Source organism: Calypte anna, chromosome Z (assembly GCF_003957555.1).
Source record: "Calypte anna isolate BGI_N300 chromosome Z, bCalAnn1_v1.p, whole genome shotgun sequence".
NCBI lineage: Eukaryota > Metazoa > Chordata > Aves > Apodiformes > Trochilidae > Calypte > Calypte anna.
In genome coordinates, this window is record NC_044274.1 from 16,720,873 (window position 1) to 16,740,336 (window position 19,464).

The following is a 19,464-nucleotide window of genomic DNA, read 5'->3' on the forward strand; positions in this document are numbered from 1 at the left end:
CTGAACTTAGGAAGTTTCAAGCCTCTCTGTAAATGATTTTGAACCTTTATTTTCCAACTTTGAACGTTCTTCATTTCAATTAGCTTATGGTATTAACATAATGAGCTCAAAATAATAACCTAATAATACATCAAAGACAGTAAGTCATGAAGGTGAATGGGTTTGTCATTGTTTTAGGTTAGGGAATCAGTAAGGCCAGACTTTCACACAATCTAGAACAGTTTCTGCTATATTCCAGGCTTTAGAAAGATGAAAAAAACCACTACTGTGCACTAGTGTTTCATGACTTTAAAAAGGCAAATAATACAGTCTAAATCAGGAAAGATAAAAGTAATAGTAAGAAAACAGTATGAAAGAAATGCAAATTTTTGGACAAGAAACAGCATGGATATAATTTTCAAAGTATATTGTATAGATGCTGGGTTTGATCATAGAAAATTCCTTATTATTTGAAATAAATTTTCTCTTGGCAGAACTCAATGCACAGAAAGTAAGTAGCAAGGTATTTCAAATAAATATGAGGCCCAGGAAATCTAATAACTGTTTTGATTTAAGAACATCAGATATTAACTGTCAAAAACACGCAATACAAAAGCAGAGGAGACATCAGCAAGACTATGTACAATATTACATTAAAGTCAAGAAGGTAGGAAGGAAATATAAGTATTATCACTTCCATTTCTAGCCCTGCAGTAGTGGATGACCTGCTAAGCTGTCAGAGGAAAAAAAAAAAAAAAAAGCATAAGTCAAAACTTATGTGGTCTTCCTAAAGCCTCAGAAATTGTAAAAATGAGAACTTGATATGTTTTCCTCCTCACTGATCACAACACACTGAGTTAAATCAATGGTGTCCTCAGCTACCCCACTTCTCTTGTCCTCACAAGCTCAGCGTAAAACTTTGGTGTTGCAATTAACATATGTCCTTAGCCTACATTAAACATACTTTGTCATTTAGCACTACACATTTACAAAGTTTTCCTCTGCAGTTACTTGTAGTGCCAAATCACCTGACCTAACACATTGACCTGAGCTAATATATAGGGACCTGAAACAGGTCCTTTCATCATATTGATGTAGGGTAAATGCACTGACATGAGTGGCTAGGTCTGTTCTGTGTGCGAGACAGAGCAGTAATTGAATTCTGAACAGCTGTCCATAGCAGAAAGAAAAGTATTATTCACTGTAGAATCCCCAAATATAGGTACCTTATCCCTAGGAATGTCAGTTACCTATTGTTGTAACTGGTATGACCATAGTTCCAAACTGCATTGTAAACAGAATACTTATCTGAGTTGAGCCACTCCCCTTGTTTTGATCACAATCTCTCTCTTACAGATAATTTCAATCTTTTATTTGTTCCTAGAAGCATTAAAGACACATATAAAAATACAAATATATGAGTGTAAAATATGTTCGACTACTAGTATACCCGTGAGATCTTCAGTGCTTCTAGTAATCAGATTATTCCCATACGTTCCATATTTCCTAAGCACCCAATTTAAGACTCTCTTGTTTGCTTTACATCAGCATTTTATTGCTCAGCACTGCAAATGAAGTCAGAGGAATATAATACTTTAATGTGGCTCTACAGTATTCTGTCACATAATAAAAATGTACTCAAAAACACTCATGAAGCTCTAGATTACAATTTTCACATAGTGAGCAAATGCCTCATGAGATTAGCTGTCCTACTGTCCACTACAGGAAAGATAATAAGCTGATGCATTATCAAAAAGGAGAGTACCCAATGCTGAATAGCACATCATATTTCTATAATCCATTCCTCGAGCTTCTTTGAGTAAAGCAGAGATCTTATTGATAAGCAAAAAAATGTGATTTTGTAATAGAAAATGGTGTCCATTAATGGCAAATGTTGAGGATTAAAATTAAAGTGTTATTATTAAATAGGTTTTTTGCATATTAAATATATGTTAGCATAGTTCTTAGCACATTATAAATCCTCACCATCTCCTGCATTTCTGAATGCCCCTATCAAGTATTCATTTAACTCATTCATTTTATAATGAGAGACTCTACAGACTCTTCAATAGAAATTTCAAATTTTTTTCCTAGAAATGCTGATCCTGTCAGAGATGAAGATCTGAAGTATAACATCTGATTTCCTCTGCCCCTGAAGAAATGATGTGAAGCAAAAGGGAGTTAATATGATGCAAAATCCCACTTCACCAAAACTAAAACCTAGAAACCCTGAAGAGGTTTGCAAATGATACAACTTCAAGGGCAGTAAGAAAAAAACAAAGCAATGAAACCAGAGCACTTGAAGGGCTCTTGATGAGCAAGTATTGGCTGACTGCCATGAGAAATGCCAGCAAAACAAGCCCTTTCCAAAAGCTTTACAATCCCATTTGGCTTTTAAAAAACTTACCCTTCTAGTTAAATTCTATACTTCTTTTCTCTGCTATAATCTACGATATATACTCTGCTATACTGTTTTCTCTATACTTCTTTGTACTATACTTTTTTTCTGTGCTAGATTTTTCTTTTGCTAAGGGAACACTATATATGAAAAATCTGAAAATGCCAGGTGAATACTTTGCTTAAAGGACCGTATGTTTTCCTAACCATACAACCAATTACATAAAATCTAGGCAGGAAAATATAGGTTGGGGATCTTCAGATGCTCTTACTTCAAGGACTAACATGCCTTTGAGTCTTTGCCACAGGTGATATGAAAAGACAGAGCAAACTTCCAGTTCAACAAAAACTAATTTTCTACTGCAAGGGATGCTTTAATGCAGGCAGTGACTGCCTAGGTGCCCAGATGACATCAGTGTCAAAAATGTCATCTCTCATCTCTGTTTGCTTAGAAACCCCATCCCATATAAGACCTAGCTATAACTGTTCACCAGTTGGAAGTCACACAGTGTGTTTTCATAATTCACTGCAGCTGATACCAAATGCAGAATCTTGGTTTGCAAAAGCTGACTATAGGAGAGACTCTCTATGGTTTTCTGTTGCCGTGTCTCTCCTGGTTTCAGCTGCAATTTTCACTCCAAATTTTCTGAATAACTCTCGGCTCATACTCTGAGGTACATAAAGATGTTTGGTCTATGAGTCACTAGGGAAGTAAACTAGTCTGAAGAACTGAAGTTCAGAAAGCTGAGGATAAATCGCACAAGGACCTATAGATAATAGGCTTTCTGATCCAACAAGAAATTAGGCAACATCATTAGAAAAGTCTGTGAAACTTCTGCAGAAAAACCTTTTTTAGGAATGAAACTCACAATCTTAATGTCAAAAAAATCTATGAACAGCAGCAGGGAGACATATACCCTTGCAGAAATAAATTACTTATTTTTTTTATAATGGACTGGTTGGAACATGACTAAATGTGAGTGGAAAAAAAACCAGCTGCTTCCTTTATATTGCATTTATTAGGCTTCTTTTTTTTTTTTTTTAAAAAAAAAAAATAGAAAAAGAAAAAAGAGAGAATTGCATCATCTATATTCTGGAAGAGCACAAGATCCTTCTTGTCAATAGTAACTCAGTGTTAATGAAGTCAGTGCAATCAAATGCCAGTAAAGATACAGAAGTGGGCAAGTGGGATTATATTTAGAAAAAGTAAAGGAAGGTGACAGCTCTGGCTTTTATTTCCTAGCAACATTTCCTAGCCAATATTAGGAACTGGCCGAGAAAGACAGTTTGAGAGTACAGATACAGTGTGGGTTAATAACTGTTATTATCAATAATAATATCTTAATGTGATCACAGAATGACAAAACTGTTGCGATTGGAGACCTCTGAGATCATGGAGTTCAGCTGTCAACATTCCACCTCTCCCCAAATGACATTTATCTATCAATATCTGTATCACCTTCTAGAGCATATCCTGAAGAGCTTCATTTACACAGTTTTTAAATATTGGCGTGAATGGTGATTCCACCACCTCTCTTGGCAGCCCATTCCAAGGCATGAATCTCAGTAAAGAAATTCCTCACATCTGGTCTAAGCCTCTCCTGGTGCAACTTCAGGTCATTTCCTCTAGTCCTACCATTGTTCACTTAAGAAAAGAGGCCTGAACATTTTTGTTTAACTACTTAGGCTGTAGGTTGGTGCAGTATTATCCTGGGATGACCTTATTTTCTTTTGCAGAGAAGGTTTTAAATTTCATTTCTTAGTCCACTTCATGATGCACAATCCAAACAATTTGTTTTGTTTTAATTGCATTGAGTCACACAGTTTGGAGAGGCAGTAAGCAAAATGCAGCTGGGTTTCATCACCCTATTCCTTTGTAACATCAAATTTAACCTATGTTATTTTTCTTAACAATATTCATAAATGAAAGCTAGAAGCATGTTTATGGAATTTGAATATTTTCATGTATCAGCTCATACAGAAGAAACGACTTTCAGGAGAAGGCTTTTACAAGTTCTTGTGCCCTGCAGCCTGAGGCAACTGAAAGATAGAAAGGAACTATGGGCTGGAAGAGTATATTGGGCTGTGCCAATTGAGGAGACAGCATGTCATCCTCATGGCATTCTTATTTCCTTTAGCATCAGGTTATTTGCAAATGCTCTGGCTTGCAACTCACTTGCATATTGGAAATCTAACTTTTTCTGCTTGACCACACATTGGCTTGAATAAGTCTTCAAGCCAATGATCATCATGAATAAGTGTTAAAATTTTTCTTCAAAGCAAAATTGTTGTATTAGCCTGAGGTTAGCCCTGGCAATAATGTCATTTTGAGGAATGTACATTGGACTCACAGTGTGAAACCCAAGAAATGCTCACACAATGTCTCCCCTAATCAAGAAAAGACTGAAATTCAAGGAATTCTTAGACAAGCTGTATTTCAGTATCATTTGAGTCAAAAATCTGAATAAGTATGTATGCAGGTGTTATCTTTACCTGCCCATCAACTGAAATCTCTGACAATAATCTGAGTAAAAGAAAATCATTGACTGAAATGTGCATTAGCAGGGCTAGGGAAAGACCTTCTCTTCCTGAAAATTTCTGCTCTTTGGCATAGCAGTCACTATCAGATCACAGATAAAAAAAGAGCAGAAGAAATAATAAGATTCTTATCTTTCTTCCTCAACAGAATTTGGGTCCAAATCCTAGTATCAGGGACAGCCATTTCAGTAACAAAAGTTTTAAAATTCAGTGTACTTCAGATTTAAATTGTTATATGTGACAGTGTATTAGGGAAGTAAGCTACCCTGCTTCCCAAAGTTCTTATCAGGAAGAAACCCTTCCAGATTACAAAGTTAGCAGTCTGTTACACTCTGAATACACCAGTGAAGCATATAATCATCATCATCATCTTCATACTTATGTTTCTTCTGTAATTTCAGAGGACCAATTGCTTTTCTGTCTGTATTTAGTGCTAAGGAATTCACTACCAGAGCCTGCAAAGTAATTGGGAAATGTCTCCAACATCATGATGGGGTTAAAAAAAGTCTAGCTGTTTTCCCCAACAGTGGTCTTAGATATGCTCCTGATTCCAGGCTGGCAATCCACAACTCTTTCTCTTGGCCTAGGACTAAGAGACTGCCTATGCTGTGAACATAATCTTACTCAATTTTTAGATCTCCCCATAATGTTCATTAACCATTAGATAAACGTAAAAAAAAAGTGAAGCTTTCAGAAAGAGTATTTCCAAAAGTATGTGGCAGGAAGCATGATCAGAAAGGATCTTTCTGAGGCTGTACATAGTGTGCACAGCTTTCTTAGATTAAATGTATTTTTTCTTATGGAAGAGAGAGAATTCAAAATTTCAGTGTTCTTTAAAAGTTAAATACTTCACATAAGTGTAATGTAAGCACCCTTTCACTCCCTGGAATAGTTTTCATCTGGATTTTTAAGAACCACATAGAAAATGTACCCTTTCTAGATGTGAATGACAGTTATTACATATCAGAAACCAGAATGAAATTAAAAGGAAAGATGTGCCAGTCAGCATCCAGGTGACCTACTTTTATTGTAGCAATTCCACTTTTGAGGATACCTCACTCTTATTTTTTTTAGGAAAACTGCACAATGAGGTGTCAGCAAACATGTTGTTTATCATTAAAGATGTTGCTTGATGACTGCAAATACTTGCCTGTATGACTGACAATCTTAGCCAATAAGCTACCACAGTAATATGCAATACCATTCCTAAAGGAACAGAAATACATGGGACTGAACAAGATGTCCATACAAAGACACTGATTTATGGATTCACAGAATCACAGAATGACAGAAAGTCAGGGGTTGGAAGGGGCCTCAAAAGATCATCTAGTCACACCACCCCTGGCAGAGCAGGGTCACTCACAGGAGGTCACATAGGAACGTGTCCAGATGGGTTTTGAATGTCTCCAGAGGAGAATCCACAACCTCCCTGGGCAGCCTGTGCCAGTGTCTTGTCACCCTTACAGTGAGAAAATTCTTCCTTGTGTTTATACGGAGCCTCCTATGCTCAAGTTTATATCTGTTGCCTCTTTTCCTATCACAGGGCATAATTGAGAAGAGCCTGGCACCATTCTCATGACTCTCTCTCTTTAAGTATTTATAAACATTTATGAGGCCACCCCTTATTCTCCTCTTCTCCAAGCTTAAGAGACCCAGCTCCCTCAGCCTTTCCTCATAAGGAGGCTCCACTCCCTTAATTATCTTGGGGGCTCTGCTCTGGACTCTTTCAAGAAGTTCCCTGTCCGTCTTGAACTGAGGGGCCCAGAACTGGACTCAATATTCCAGATTCCAAAATGTTCAAACATGGAGAAACACATGTTTTCGGATGGCTGATGAGAAAGTTGCATGGAGCTTTTTCATTTGATACAGGTACATTTCAGCAAATTTTCTGTGTATTTCTTAGAAAAACATGCATTACCTCATTATCTAACTTCATAAAAATTACTTAATTCCTCTCATAGATCTTTAAGCAACATATCAAGCAAGAAGAACAGAATTACCCTTCCTTACAAATAAGGCACAGACATGTTCTGTCCTTGGGCAGTCTGTTCACATATACAAAACTATCATAGAATAAACCTTTTTCTCTTATTTTACTTAGAAAAAAACCTCATGTTGACTTTTTAAGTTGGGAACAATTTGGCAAAAGGATCATGAGATGACCCCCAAGATACTTACAAAACAGAGGACAACTTTAGATGAAACAAACATCAATACTACTCCTTTAGGGGCATTCTCAAACTACAGCCTAAAATGACAGGACCAGTGAACTGAGTGTTTCTATATTTCTTTTGGTAGCTTTTTTAAGGGAGTGAGGGTTAATAAATTTAAATTGCCTTGAAACGGAAAGTATTTTCTGGTTTCGCTGACAACCAGTACCTATCATTTTAATGGTGATAAGGACTACAAAAGTTAGTGAGCCAGCCAACAAAACCCAAAAGTAACTTTGACTATATATCAGGGCAGTGTACTAGGCATGTACTTAAGTCTGAAGCTAACTGTTTAGAAAAATAATGTTTAGAAAGCACAATGAAAAATGAACAATACTTACAACCATACCGTTTAGGGACACCCAGCAATCTGGTGGGAAATCCTGAAGTAATGGTACTAAAAACTGCAGACAACCATCCCAGTGGCACAGAAGCAGCATCATTCCGATCAGATTAAAGATTCTCACCACAGCACTGGCCAGATCATAAGTCATGTGGAAAATCTGTAAGCAAAAATTGCATTAGATTTACATGATGCATTATCAGAAAGAAAAATAATTTGCTTCTTATAAGACAGGTTAAAGACAAACCATCTCAGTTCTCAGCAAGGCCCATTAACTTGGACAGAGCTGTGATGAGACACCTTACGCTTGTTACATGCACCCCAGTGTTACACAAGCTGCGGAAAAGGGCCTGTTATGGATCTGAAGTCACCAACTGAAGAATTTTCTTAAAGCCTACAACTTCTTTCAGCTGAAGGAAGTCTCATAAATTAAACAAAAAATAAAATTTGTAAGACTGGTGAAAGTTAAAAGTCCATTACTTGTCTGTGAACTAAATGCCTCACAAAGTTGTGGGAGATAAAAATTTGATGACCTGTTTAGAAAAAATGCACTTTCATTTTACCTTCTTAAAAGCACCAAAATCTGTGTAAAGAAACCATATAAATAATTGTATGTAGTTTTTCTTCTATTTCTATACTATTAACCCAATTGCACACCCTAGTACTAACTAGTAACCCTAGTTAGTATTGACTAAATAGTAGTTTGTCAAATCAATCCCTAGCAGTTCTCTTAAAACACTAAGAATCCTATGGCTACTAAAAATGTAGTAACTACATTTATGTCTAACAAACATAATCATTTGTATTTCAACATATTCCTCCATTCTTACACAAAACAATGTTTGCATCTGAGAAGTCTCTTATAGCAAATCATACATATACTCTTAAAACCGGCATAAACATTTCCAGGTCTGTCATGGGCAAATTTGTCACATCCTAACTTATATGTATTGAAAATAAAAGCAGAGATTATGTACCCACACTGTAAACGAGAGCAATTGCAACGAGCATGTTACAGTGTCTTTCTACATAATTTTCTGTCAGTGGGAGTTTGTCCTTGTTTAAAAACAGTGGTGTGTGTTTTGAGTCCCAAAATGCAAGGCCTGCCTAGGAAAAAAATTACCTTGACATTAACTTTATATGCAAAACAATTTTTTAGTCTAAGGCATTTTGAAACAATACATTACAAATACCAGTTAGATTGATATTGGAAACAAGAAATGCTTGTAATGTTATTCAAAATGTCATCTCATTTAACTGCCCTCTCACTCCTGTCAAAATTGAGGAACTGATACTGATATTTAGGAGATACCGTAAGTGGAAATAGAGAAGTGCCACCATTACACATTTGTATTCTTGGGAAATGTATTTACATTACAGACATATCAATAGCTACTGTTTCAGTAGCATAATCTGAACTGACAGAATAGATGTATGAACTGAAACTTCAGTTTAAAGAACTGGAAAAAAATAGCAAGGCTTACTATGGTTTTGGAGCACTAACACTCATTCAGGTTACACTTTATCCACATGATTATTATACTACAAATACAAAGTGCAGATGAAGTCCTGATGACATGGAAAGGTGCAAAACTTTTGTCAGAAAAAGCAGGTTTTCCCCTAGAAAATTTGCCTGAAAAAGTGCACAACATCAAACAGAAAAAAAGCATATTTTACATGGAGATCTCAACTTCCTCAGAAATTTTCTGTTACTCCAGAAAGTCACCACATCTCTACCATATGGCTAGACAAAAATCAAAGTTCCCATCCGTATCAATTTTCATTTACTTCAAGATCCCTTTTAGTCTTTACTGTGAGAGCAGACTTCCAGATTAATTCACTTTACTGGATACTGAATAGTTTTGAAAAAAAATGCGTCACAAATATGATACTTTTTGGTATTATCATGCTTGTTTTGGGGGAGAATCGGCTATAATACAGTAATTTTTTATTGTTTCCATAAACTTCAGAATTATGTTTAAAGATAAATTTTGTATATAAACTCACTTCTGAGAACTCATAATTTCTTCCTATGTCATTTTCATAAACTTTTCTTTATGCTCTGTAAACCTTAAATATTTTCCTAAAGAGCTGAGAGTGGTTCTGAAAATGACTGAAGTGTAATGATAGACTAACAGATACTAATATTTTGGCCAAATATTGCTCACAGAGAATAAGCAATTGCAGAAGAACTTGGAATTCACATGTTTTATCTCAGTTTCTACTCACAGTTTATTAATGACTCTCCAGTCATTAATTCTGTCTTCAAACAGTTTAACTAAACAAACACAAAATGTGTTGAACTGTCATGGAATGTATAGGTTACTTCTCCTGCTTTCAGATAACTTGCATTTAACATTTGTTCAATTATGATTTTTAAATTCAGTTTGATTTCTAGATTCAGTGTATTTAAAATTTGGTTTATATAAATTATCAGAATTCAACAGTCCTGGAAAAAAAAAGGAAAAGTACAATTTTAGGTTTCCTGGAAAATTTATTCAAATCTCACATCACTGAGTTTATCCAAACCCCTCAGAAGTACTAAACGTAGTCACAAAGCTTGCCTGGGTTTAATCATCAAATCAGGATTTGCATCATGCCTTGGGCATTATGAAATGACATTTGTACTAAGTGAGCAGTATGGAGCCTAGAATATTAAATAGCCACAGTGGGGAGACAGAAAGAGCTGCGTACACACATGGAAGCTCTGGAAAACATGCTGAAAGCTGTGTCAAGGGCAACACCGGCATTTCAGGCTATACTGCAGAATAAAATAACAGTTATCAAGATGACAAGGGGTTTCTGGTTCACTCTCTGGGTGATTCCAGAATTATTAGGTCTACCCCTCAGACCACTATATAGACACAGGTTATAAACCATAGGATCCACATTTTCCTCCCTGAGTTAAATGTTTACATTTAATACTGTGGTTGTATCAAACCTCCCCAGGAAATAAAAGAATATAAAGGGGGGTAGAAGCACAATGCCCCTTTTTGAACATTCATCTCTAGGTCTAGCTTAAACAATGAAGGGCAAGCATGGCTTTTTGTTTAGCCATTCCATATCCTACAAATCAATTTTAAAAGATATTCTACATAAATACCACTTGAGATACTATGGATCTGCTCCAACTCTTACCAAAGCCAATTTCTTTGGGAGTTATAGGTTACTACACTCTACAATGGAAGTGCATCTGCACAAGCAGATATATATGTACATTGATTGAAATACCTGTGTCTGCCTCCAGGGTACCATCTTACATTTATCTGACTCCTGACGTGTGTGCTTAATTTTATGATAAATAATTCATCATTGATAGTTCCATAGTGGGGAAAGATATATAGCACTATATAATCTAGTCTTAGTTGTGACCTCAAGCTGATAACAAACACAAAGATTTACTTCTGCTTTAATTGCCCCTGAAGGGAAAACACCAGTAATTTAATAAACAGAACAAACTATTTTTAACCAAACATGTGTGGAAAGAAGAGCTGAGAATGGCCTATTTTATGTGACCTTTAAAGCTGTGATTTTCTAGATGGAGCCAATCTGACATTAAATTTTATAATAGAAGTCCCACTTATTCCAACTCAAGTCATGTAAAAATGAAAGCCATCTTCTCTGAAGTAAAAAGAACAGTACAACATATAAATGAGACAGTACACTATGTCCAGGTTAAGCCTGAAAGCATTAATAAAAGTGCTTTTCTCAAGGGAGATTTAGGGAAGCTTTGGAAAGGTCACATATAACCAGAAAGAAAATTTTATTTATTATATATAATTTGTTCAATATATATACTTTTAGTGTAAATCGACCAATGCCAATCTAATAATGGCAGTCACACAGAGCGTATGACTTCACTGCCAAAAAAAGTATTTCTATTATGCTTTTGTGAGAGTAATGAGCGTGACCTCTCTCAACACATGAATAGAGGAGAGCATTCACTTTAGTTCTACGTTGAAGAAAACAAGGCAAGAATGACAGATCTCAGGATCCTAAAATAAAAGATACAGGGACAATTTTCACTGTGTTTGTACAGAGGTGGAGGTTTCATTCATCACTTATATTGATGACAGAACATACCTTTTTAGACTAAGTTTTTATCTTCATTAAGTGAAACAAGCTAAAAACAGACAAGAGTTCACAGCTGTCAGAGACACAAGCATAGAATACTCTCAGCCTGCCTGTGAAAAATTTACTAAAGCTCTTCTCCTAAAGCCATAGTACCAAACTGAGAATGAGTACATGGCAAAAAGAAATACTTGAACTGTATATGGGTGCAGAGGTAGAGTTTAATCAGCTTGAAGTATAGCTCTGTTTCCATTTCAGCACTATTTCAAGTATCAGCATCACCTGACCTTCAGATCCAGCTTCTGAATGGGCCAAGTATCACAAGTGATAGTGTCAAGAACTCAAGCTGGAGACTTCTGGGGATGTAGGTGAGCTAGAAAGAGCATCTCGTTTATTATCTTCTAAAATTGTTTAAATCTTAAAAAGAAGGCCTCTTGAAGATACATCCAGTCTCTAAAGCTCTGAAATTTTATTTATAATTTTTCTTACTGGGTGAATGAGGGGAACTGTTTCTCACATTAATGTGCAGATGAATTCACCATCACTCGTCATCCCACAGAAGGGCCAAAGACACGGGCTCCTAAAGCACTGAAAAGGGCAGCAGAGCAAGCAACATGAATCCTAAAAAAAATCTTAGTCTACAAGATTTCATATGGAAAGGAATAAAGCCAAATATCTGACTGCATTTTTAGAAATTAATATCAGCCTCTGAAGCATATTTTCCCCAGTATTAGTATACTCACACAAGCAGATTTCATCCTTGGTGAATGTGAAATTATAAATATATTTATATATATATATTGTATATGCATTTATAAAGAAATCTAGTATAAAATGTATCAAAAATGCTGAGACAATTTAGGCAGAACCTTAGGAAGTACTCAAGTCTTAATGAAAGCTATGTCTGACAAAATTGTTTCATTGTTATTGATCACTCAAGTCTCCCAAACCCTGAACCCTTTTGATTCCCATTTTTAAAGCATTAACTTTGGAGATAATCACACTCTACCCTGAACATATGTCCTGGTTTGGGTTAGGGTTAGGGCCTTTTCCCCTGAGGCACATATTTAAAACAGAGGAACAAGACAGTGCACCTACCATTGTAACCCCTGCCCATGCAGGGGGTTGAAACCAGATGGTCTTTAAAGTCCCTTCTATGGTTCTATGATATAGAACCATTCCATGGTTCTATGATATAGGACCATTCCATGGTTCTATGATATGATTCTATGAGGTAAGTGATGATTCTATGGTTCTATGATATGATTCAATGGAATGATTCTGTGACAGTGACAGTAAGATTTTAACTGTTGATTTCATCTACATTTCAAAGGAAAAAAATTATATAATGCAGTTCAGTTAGTCATGTAATTTTAAAATAATTTTTCATTATTATGAAACATTGACTTAGACATCTAATAATTTATATGTCATTAGCACATTAATTAATTTATTTGCATAAATATTTGCAGATTTCATTTCCTTTATTTCTTAGGTATGTATATTATTATGATTTATGAGTGACTTTTCAAGATTTTTAAAGGATAAAATGGATTTTCTGTGTTTTGGGCTTTAATCATCCAGAAGACACACAGTCTTCTGCACTGATCATCTGCCTTAATTTTACTTCCATTAGTGGAGGATTTTTAAGGACCGGCCTAAAAACTCTTCTTTTAGATTACCGTAAAACCTCAAATTTGGATTCCAATACAGTGTGAAATTTTACATATTTTATTCACAGCTTGTGTTTTATCTTAACAAGATAAATATATAAACATAAAAATGAAACAATTGTGCCTCACAGAACATTTGGGGGCCTTTTAAAATGAGGGTGTCATATGCTATTAAAATAAATTGTGAATCAATTTGGTTTCAGAACTTTCATTACACATGAAATTTAACAAAATGGCTTTCATTTTCAATACCTTACCCATTATTTCCATGCTTGGAAGATTAGCCTCAACAGCTCTAGTAAGACACCAACTTAAATTCCCTGGGAGAAATATGCCTCATTATTTCAGTTGTTTGCTATTAGATCATATTAGAATTAGGACAATGTGTTTGGAGCTCAGATATGTAGCAGTGTAACTTCGGAGGGTAGGCATAAGATAAAAAAAGAACTGGTGATTTAATAACACTAATGAGCAATCCCCTTAATACTCAATGTGATACTTTTGTCAATTTAGGATGATGTAAGCCAAAACTGTCTTTTCCTTTTATTCATACATTTTAATTTTCTTCCCAAGGCTGGTTCTGGCTGAAACAAGAGAAGCTTCTTGAAGCATTTGCAGCCTGTCATGACATATAGATCTAGTGTAAATTTAAAACATCAAGAGAAACTTGCAACATCTGATCCTCTGGTGCTTCTCCACCTATCAGAAAGTATCTGATATAATTTTGTATTTACAGAGTTGGGAAGTTAAAACTTGACTACCTTAAAAAAAAGTAATAAAAAAAAAAAAATTGAGGAAAATACTGAGGCTGACAGAAGTTGGCTGTATGTGTGCTGTTTGTATGACTGTGAAAAAATACTGTTCTGGAATATGCCTTGAACTGATGCCTGGGCAACTAGAGGGAATACCTCAAAATCCTAGAACAGAAGAAAAACTTTAGGACATTTCTTTTGACATATTTGATAGCTTTATCTTCTATTACCTTTAAATTGGTGTTAAAAGATGGAGATTTTGCTTGCTGCTGTTTGCCTGTACTCCTCTACAACATAGGCTGCAACCCACTGCTTTCCTTCTCTACCAGCCTGTTTCTGCCTATCCCTTATTTTACATAGCTCTGATTGTCTGATGTTTTCATTTTCTGATTTCTATATATAACTCACATTTAAAACAAAAGAAAGATGCCAATGCAGTATTTTTTTTAAGATATATTTTTAAATTTGTCTTGAAGAAGTTATTTTTTTTAAGAAAATAATAACCTTACTTTTCTGTTTGGATTATAGGCAATTCCAAACTGGTGCTGAGATTTTGACTAACTTGAATTTTGAAAGGCAGACTCTCTGGAGGAAAAAAATTTACTTCCAGTAAGTAGACCAGAATTTCCCTCTTGTTCCTGTGTTTTATCTTATTGTTTTCCAGAGCACACCTGCAATACATTTTCAGACCACCCATTCCAAATATTCAGGTTTTTCTTTATCCCATCCCTCTGTCATATCTTCTTTTGTTATGGTTTGGTTTTTTGAGGGGTTTTTTATTGGGTTTTTTTGGGGGGTTTTGTTTGTTTGTTTGTTTGTTTGGGGTTGTTTTGTTTTGATTTCGTATTTTCCTAGAGAGAAAAAGAACATTACATCCAACAAACACCCAGAAAAGCTTCCCTATGTTAGTGCAAGTAATTCTGTCCGTTCTTTTTCAGAATGATTGTATTGAATGGCTGATGTTGAAGGGTTAGGATTTCAACTACCACATTGTGGCAGTATAGCCAACTCCAAGCCAATATAATTGTGATTTAGGTGACCTCACAAATTTGAGATCAATTTATAAATATGCTTTAGGTTGTTTATACTTGCATGCTTGTCAAACATCCTCAGAAATTGATGGAAGACTAAGAAGAGCTTTAAAAATTGAAAACTGTGGTAAATCTAAGATGTTGAAAAAACTCCAGGAACTGGGACATAGAAAGAAATACTATATTGCAGGGTCTACAATAAAATTCAAAGAGCTGGCAAGTTTGTAGTGATATTTCAATCATCCTACTTTTAATAACTTAGTCTTAAATTACAGAAATCCTGTACTACAGGAATAAATTCTGGAAATTTATATCCTGTGTTCTCTCAGAGCTGCAGTTTGCATCTCTGGGACAGTGGACTGAATAGCAAGAACAGTATTTACGCAATTGCAGAGTGACGGAGTTATTTTTATCACCGAGTTCGGAAGCACTAGCTTTGTGCTAGGTGTATCGAGTGTTCCAAAAGGCCTCTTCTGCACACAGCCAAGCCAGTAGCCCAGGAGAGAACAATAAAAAAAACTCAAAGACTGGAAGGAGAGGGACATAGGGAAGCTGTAACCACTACATGGCAAAACCAGCTGAGCATGCATGGAAACTGACTCAGTAAGTTTGCACACTGAGCAGGCGACACCCTCAGGAACACTGAGTGGAGGTGTCTCACATGTGGTTAACAGGGATGGAAAAACCAGCAGCACTGAAGTGTGTTCCTGAGCAACAAAGGCGGTGAGTTCTGTGAGGAACACCAGCACACCAGCATGAGGGCTGCAGTCTTTACTGTTCTACATTTGCCTCTTGTGGTGTTGTCTGATGATGTAATAATGCCAGGACATTTCATTTTGTAATTTTTTTCCAGTTCACTAGGTTTGCCCATGTGCTATGATAGTGCACATAAGTTGAGCCAGGGTTTCTTGAAGCACTTGTGCCAGAACCTCTAATTTTTCCTAATGAAGAAGTGAAAATGAAATATGAGGAGCTACCAGGCAACCCCATCCTGCAAGCCAGATACTGTTTTGCCTCAGAATACTTTCCCAGCTGAATAACTGGGTGCCTGTGGGTGTTCTTTTGTGGCATCACTCAAGAAATGGGGCACAGAATACAGCAGAAAAGAAGGAAAGAGAAGCAGTGGTTTCACAGAAGTGTTAAAATTATTTTCCTACCCAATTCTTGCCCTGCAGAGACATTCTATAAGTGATTGAAACAGACTGCAGGGAGTTTCCTGTAAGACTGCTGAACGTAGAGTAGCACTTACTCAATTTCTACCAGGCAATACTCCCTGAAGAACAATTTTCAAATTAGTCTGGACAATTTATCACCTGCCCAAGTAACCCTGTCACTTGGCTAGTTCATCTGCCAGGAACTTTCTCCAATATTCCCAGCCCCCAAAGCAGCAATAAATAGCTGCCATTTTTTATATATCAACCTGCCAAATACAGTTTTCTCTTCCCTGTCTGATGCTCAGAACACATAGTAATCATTCCTGGGTCATCCGCATTTTCAAGTGATCAAAATGTCATAATTTTCATCATTAAGTAGAAGAAAGGGAAAAAACCCAAAACACTGCAATCACAATCATTCTGGGAAATCCTCTATGGTTTGACTGGCTACTGTCTGAGTTCTATTTCTGAAATAAACACATTAAATATAAATAAAGAGGTTGTTTTACTTTTTTATATGCCTCTTTAAATATTCAGATGGTGCTCTGCCCAAGACCTCCACTTTTTCTGCTCGCTCACGTGTCTTTACAATACTAAGTGCAGAACGGCTTATTGTTGAGCATCAGGAGACTCGGGCACCACAGCTTGCTCCAAGATTCAGTGCTGTTACTGCACAGCAGATAGAGGACTCCTCTGGGGCTGCTACACCCCATCTTTTGCACCCAGCATAGGAAGTTCACATATTTCTCATATATAATTTCCCCTATATATTACTCATCTCCTTTGCTCTCCTGAGATGATAGAGTGCTCAGCGTCTTTACATGAGCAGAAGAACAGTGACACATACTATTTATATTTTAAAAAAGCTTATATAATTAATTACAATTATTTTTTTTTCAAGAAGGAAGGGGTTCTTCCAGCATGGTAACAATTAAGTGAATAACAATTCTGAGACTCAAAATGAAAAAACTAATGCAGTACATCACTATTTTCAAAAGATGGAAAGATTTTGTAACAGCAGACTAAATCACAGTCAGGTCTCTTGAGTATTTTTCTTTCCAACTTTTTAGGTTTTCTCTCAATTGAGTTGTCTTCCCTTTGCACTCCAGTGACTACTCCTTCTGAAGGAGCACAATTATAAAACAATTATATACTCTCTCAGTATTTCCCTGTCAGCTACAAGCAGAATGTTATTCCATTAGTGCCATTAGATCTTTTCATTCAAGTACAGCTGTTAAAATGGGAAAACTGTACAATCCATTTTCTGAAGCTGGATATAAAGTAATAAGATACATGTGAAATGTGTTTGTGTGAGTGTGTACATATGCATTTATATGACAGTGACGTATGCAGAAATAGCACTGGGCTTTTAATACTTGTTTGAAGCTTTGAAGGAATCATGACCCCATCCTCTACCTTAGGCACACTGTCCTTGACAGTGTTTCACTATTTGTGTGTATAAACAGAGCACCAACCAGTGCCATTCTTAACAATTATTTTCCACCTACTCCATTTCTTCCTCACTTTCAAAAAGCCCTTCATTAAGAAGTACAGAGATACTTTGGAGGATGCATATACTCTCAGGAATCTCAGGCAAATCCTTGTCTCCCAGGAGGCATTTGGTATTGCCTTTAGTAGATCCAGCACATCACTTGATTTTTTCCCCGCTGTCTCATGGTTGAATTAAATTGAACAGCAGTTAGTACGTCCAGCTGTAAGAGCAAAAGTATTTGGGAGGCATGAATCCAGCAGATAGCCAAGAGGGAGAGACAACCGCATGGTAAAAATAGTAGAAGAATAAGTGCTGTCATTCATATGGATTTTAGTTCATTTGAAGTATTATTCCCTACTTTGTCAGACGCTGCACATTTCAGTTTTATGCCCAAAATAGCAAAAAGATCCATTAACATTTCCTTATATATTTTCTGCATCAAAATGAATGAAAGTTCAAGTTTTATTTGTATGTCTGTAATCCCAGCACTGAGAACATTCATGTCTCTGTTATCAGCAAACAGCAACATTTTACCACCCTGTGTTACATATTCTTGCATGTCTTTTATCTGAATCAGTAAAACTGGCCATGCTGGTGAATATGTTTTTTCTGAAAATCAAGCTAGAGATAAATTAGTAGATATTGCATCTTTTGCAATTTATACAGGATTTTCATGAAGACTGGGTCTTACATAGCCAACTGAAAACTATTGTCACATAGGTATTTACTACTCTTCTATCTTCATCTGATCCCCTTATAGAAGCCACCCTGATACTGATTTACATGTGGACTTAAATACTAATTAAGAGGAAACTGAGACGAAAGGGTCATCATTGTCTGTTAAATTTGTGTACAGAAATAGCATAGAGAAAATGTACAACAGCATTACAAAATTTTCTTGCTAGCCTCATTATTATTATTTCTTATTTCACTTATAAAAAGCTACAAAAACTGCCATGCTAAGCATCTCACACTATCTAGACCTGGCTAATTAAGGATTCAGGAAAAAATACTATGCAGTTTAATGCATAAAATGAACACCTGGGTTGTCTGAACATTTTGTTTTTCTCCAACACTTAGCCTATTTCATGTTAATCCACTAGGCTCTGAGTGCCTTTTTTTTCCACGTTTTTCCCCAATCAGTTCAGCTTTCAGACTCAATTTTACCATTATTGCATTTGGTGTGACAAAGGCCCCACATGTACTGTTTGGAAGCATGGCATTAGTTGTAAAAGTGCCTTGTGACTAATATTAACCATTTTAGGACACTTAATTTTTTTTTGCATTTTTCAGCTTTGTTTACTTCAGTTCTTCCAAACCAGATCTCACAGAAACGATCATCCCCAAGCCAGTAAGATTGAAGCCAAATTCCCAATTCATCAACAGTCCACATATCACCTCTACTAAGGACTACTAAGAAATGCTGCCACAGAGATTGCCTCTTCGATATCTCTAGCAGCCCAGCCGCCACACTTTACAACTTGCAGCTGATCAATACAGCTGATACTTGTGATCACACTGCAAATACAGGCCTATACCTGCTATAAACACTTACCAGTTGGATCACAGCAATAATGGTGATTTATATGGGGAACACCTCTTTACAAAAAGCTAATAGAAAATGAGAGTAGACTTCTCTCAATTCTTTCTCCTTTTGTACCACTCATACAAACCCATCAAAGCCTCCTGCCTTTCCCACTAAATTCACCAGCTGGGGACTCTAAATGGAAAAATCCTCCATTGTTGCTAGAACAGGAAACATGCAGGATAGAAACTGCCCTCTGGAAGATTCTCTCTGTTCCACTGAATTAAAAAGACACCTGG

At 36.2% G+C, this 19,464-nt stretch overlaps 1 protein-coding gene across 1 annotated transcript in view; it reads right to left on the reverse strand.

The window, feature by feature from the left end:
* HCN1 (hyperpolarization activated cyclic nucleotide gated potassium channel 1) overlaps positions 1 to 19,464 on the reverse strand; it is a 176,337-nt gene that overhangs the window by 81,012 nt on the left and 75,861 nt on the right. The window contains exon 3 of the mRNA XM_030467389.1: positions 7,466 to 7,627. Coding sequence (XP_030323249.1) covers positions 7,466 to 7,627 — 162 coding nt within the window. The remainder of the gene's footprint in view (positions 1 to 7,465; positions 7,628 to 19,464) is intronic.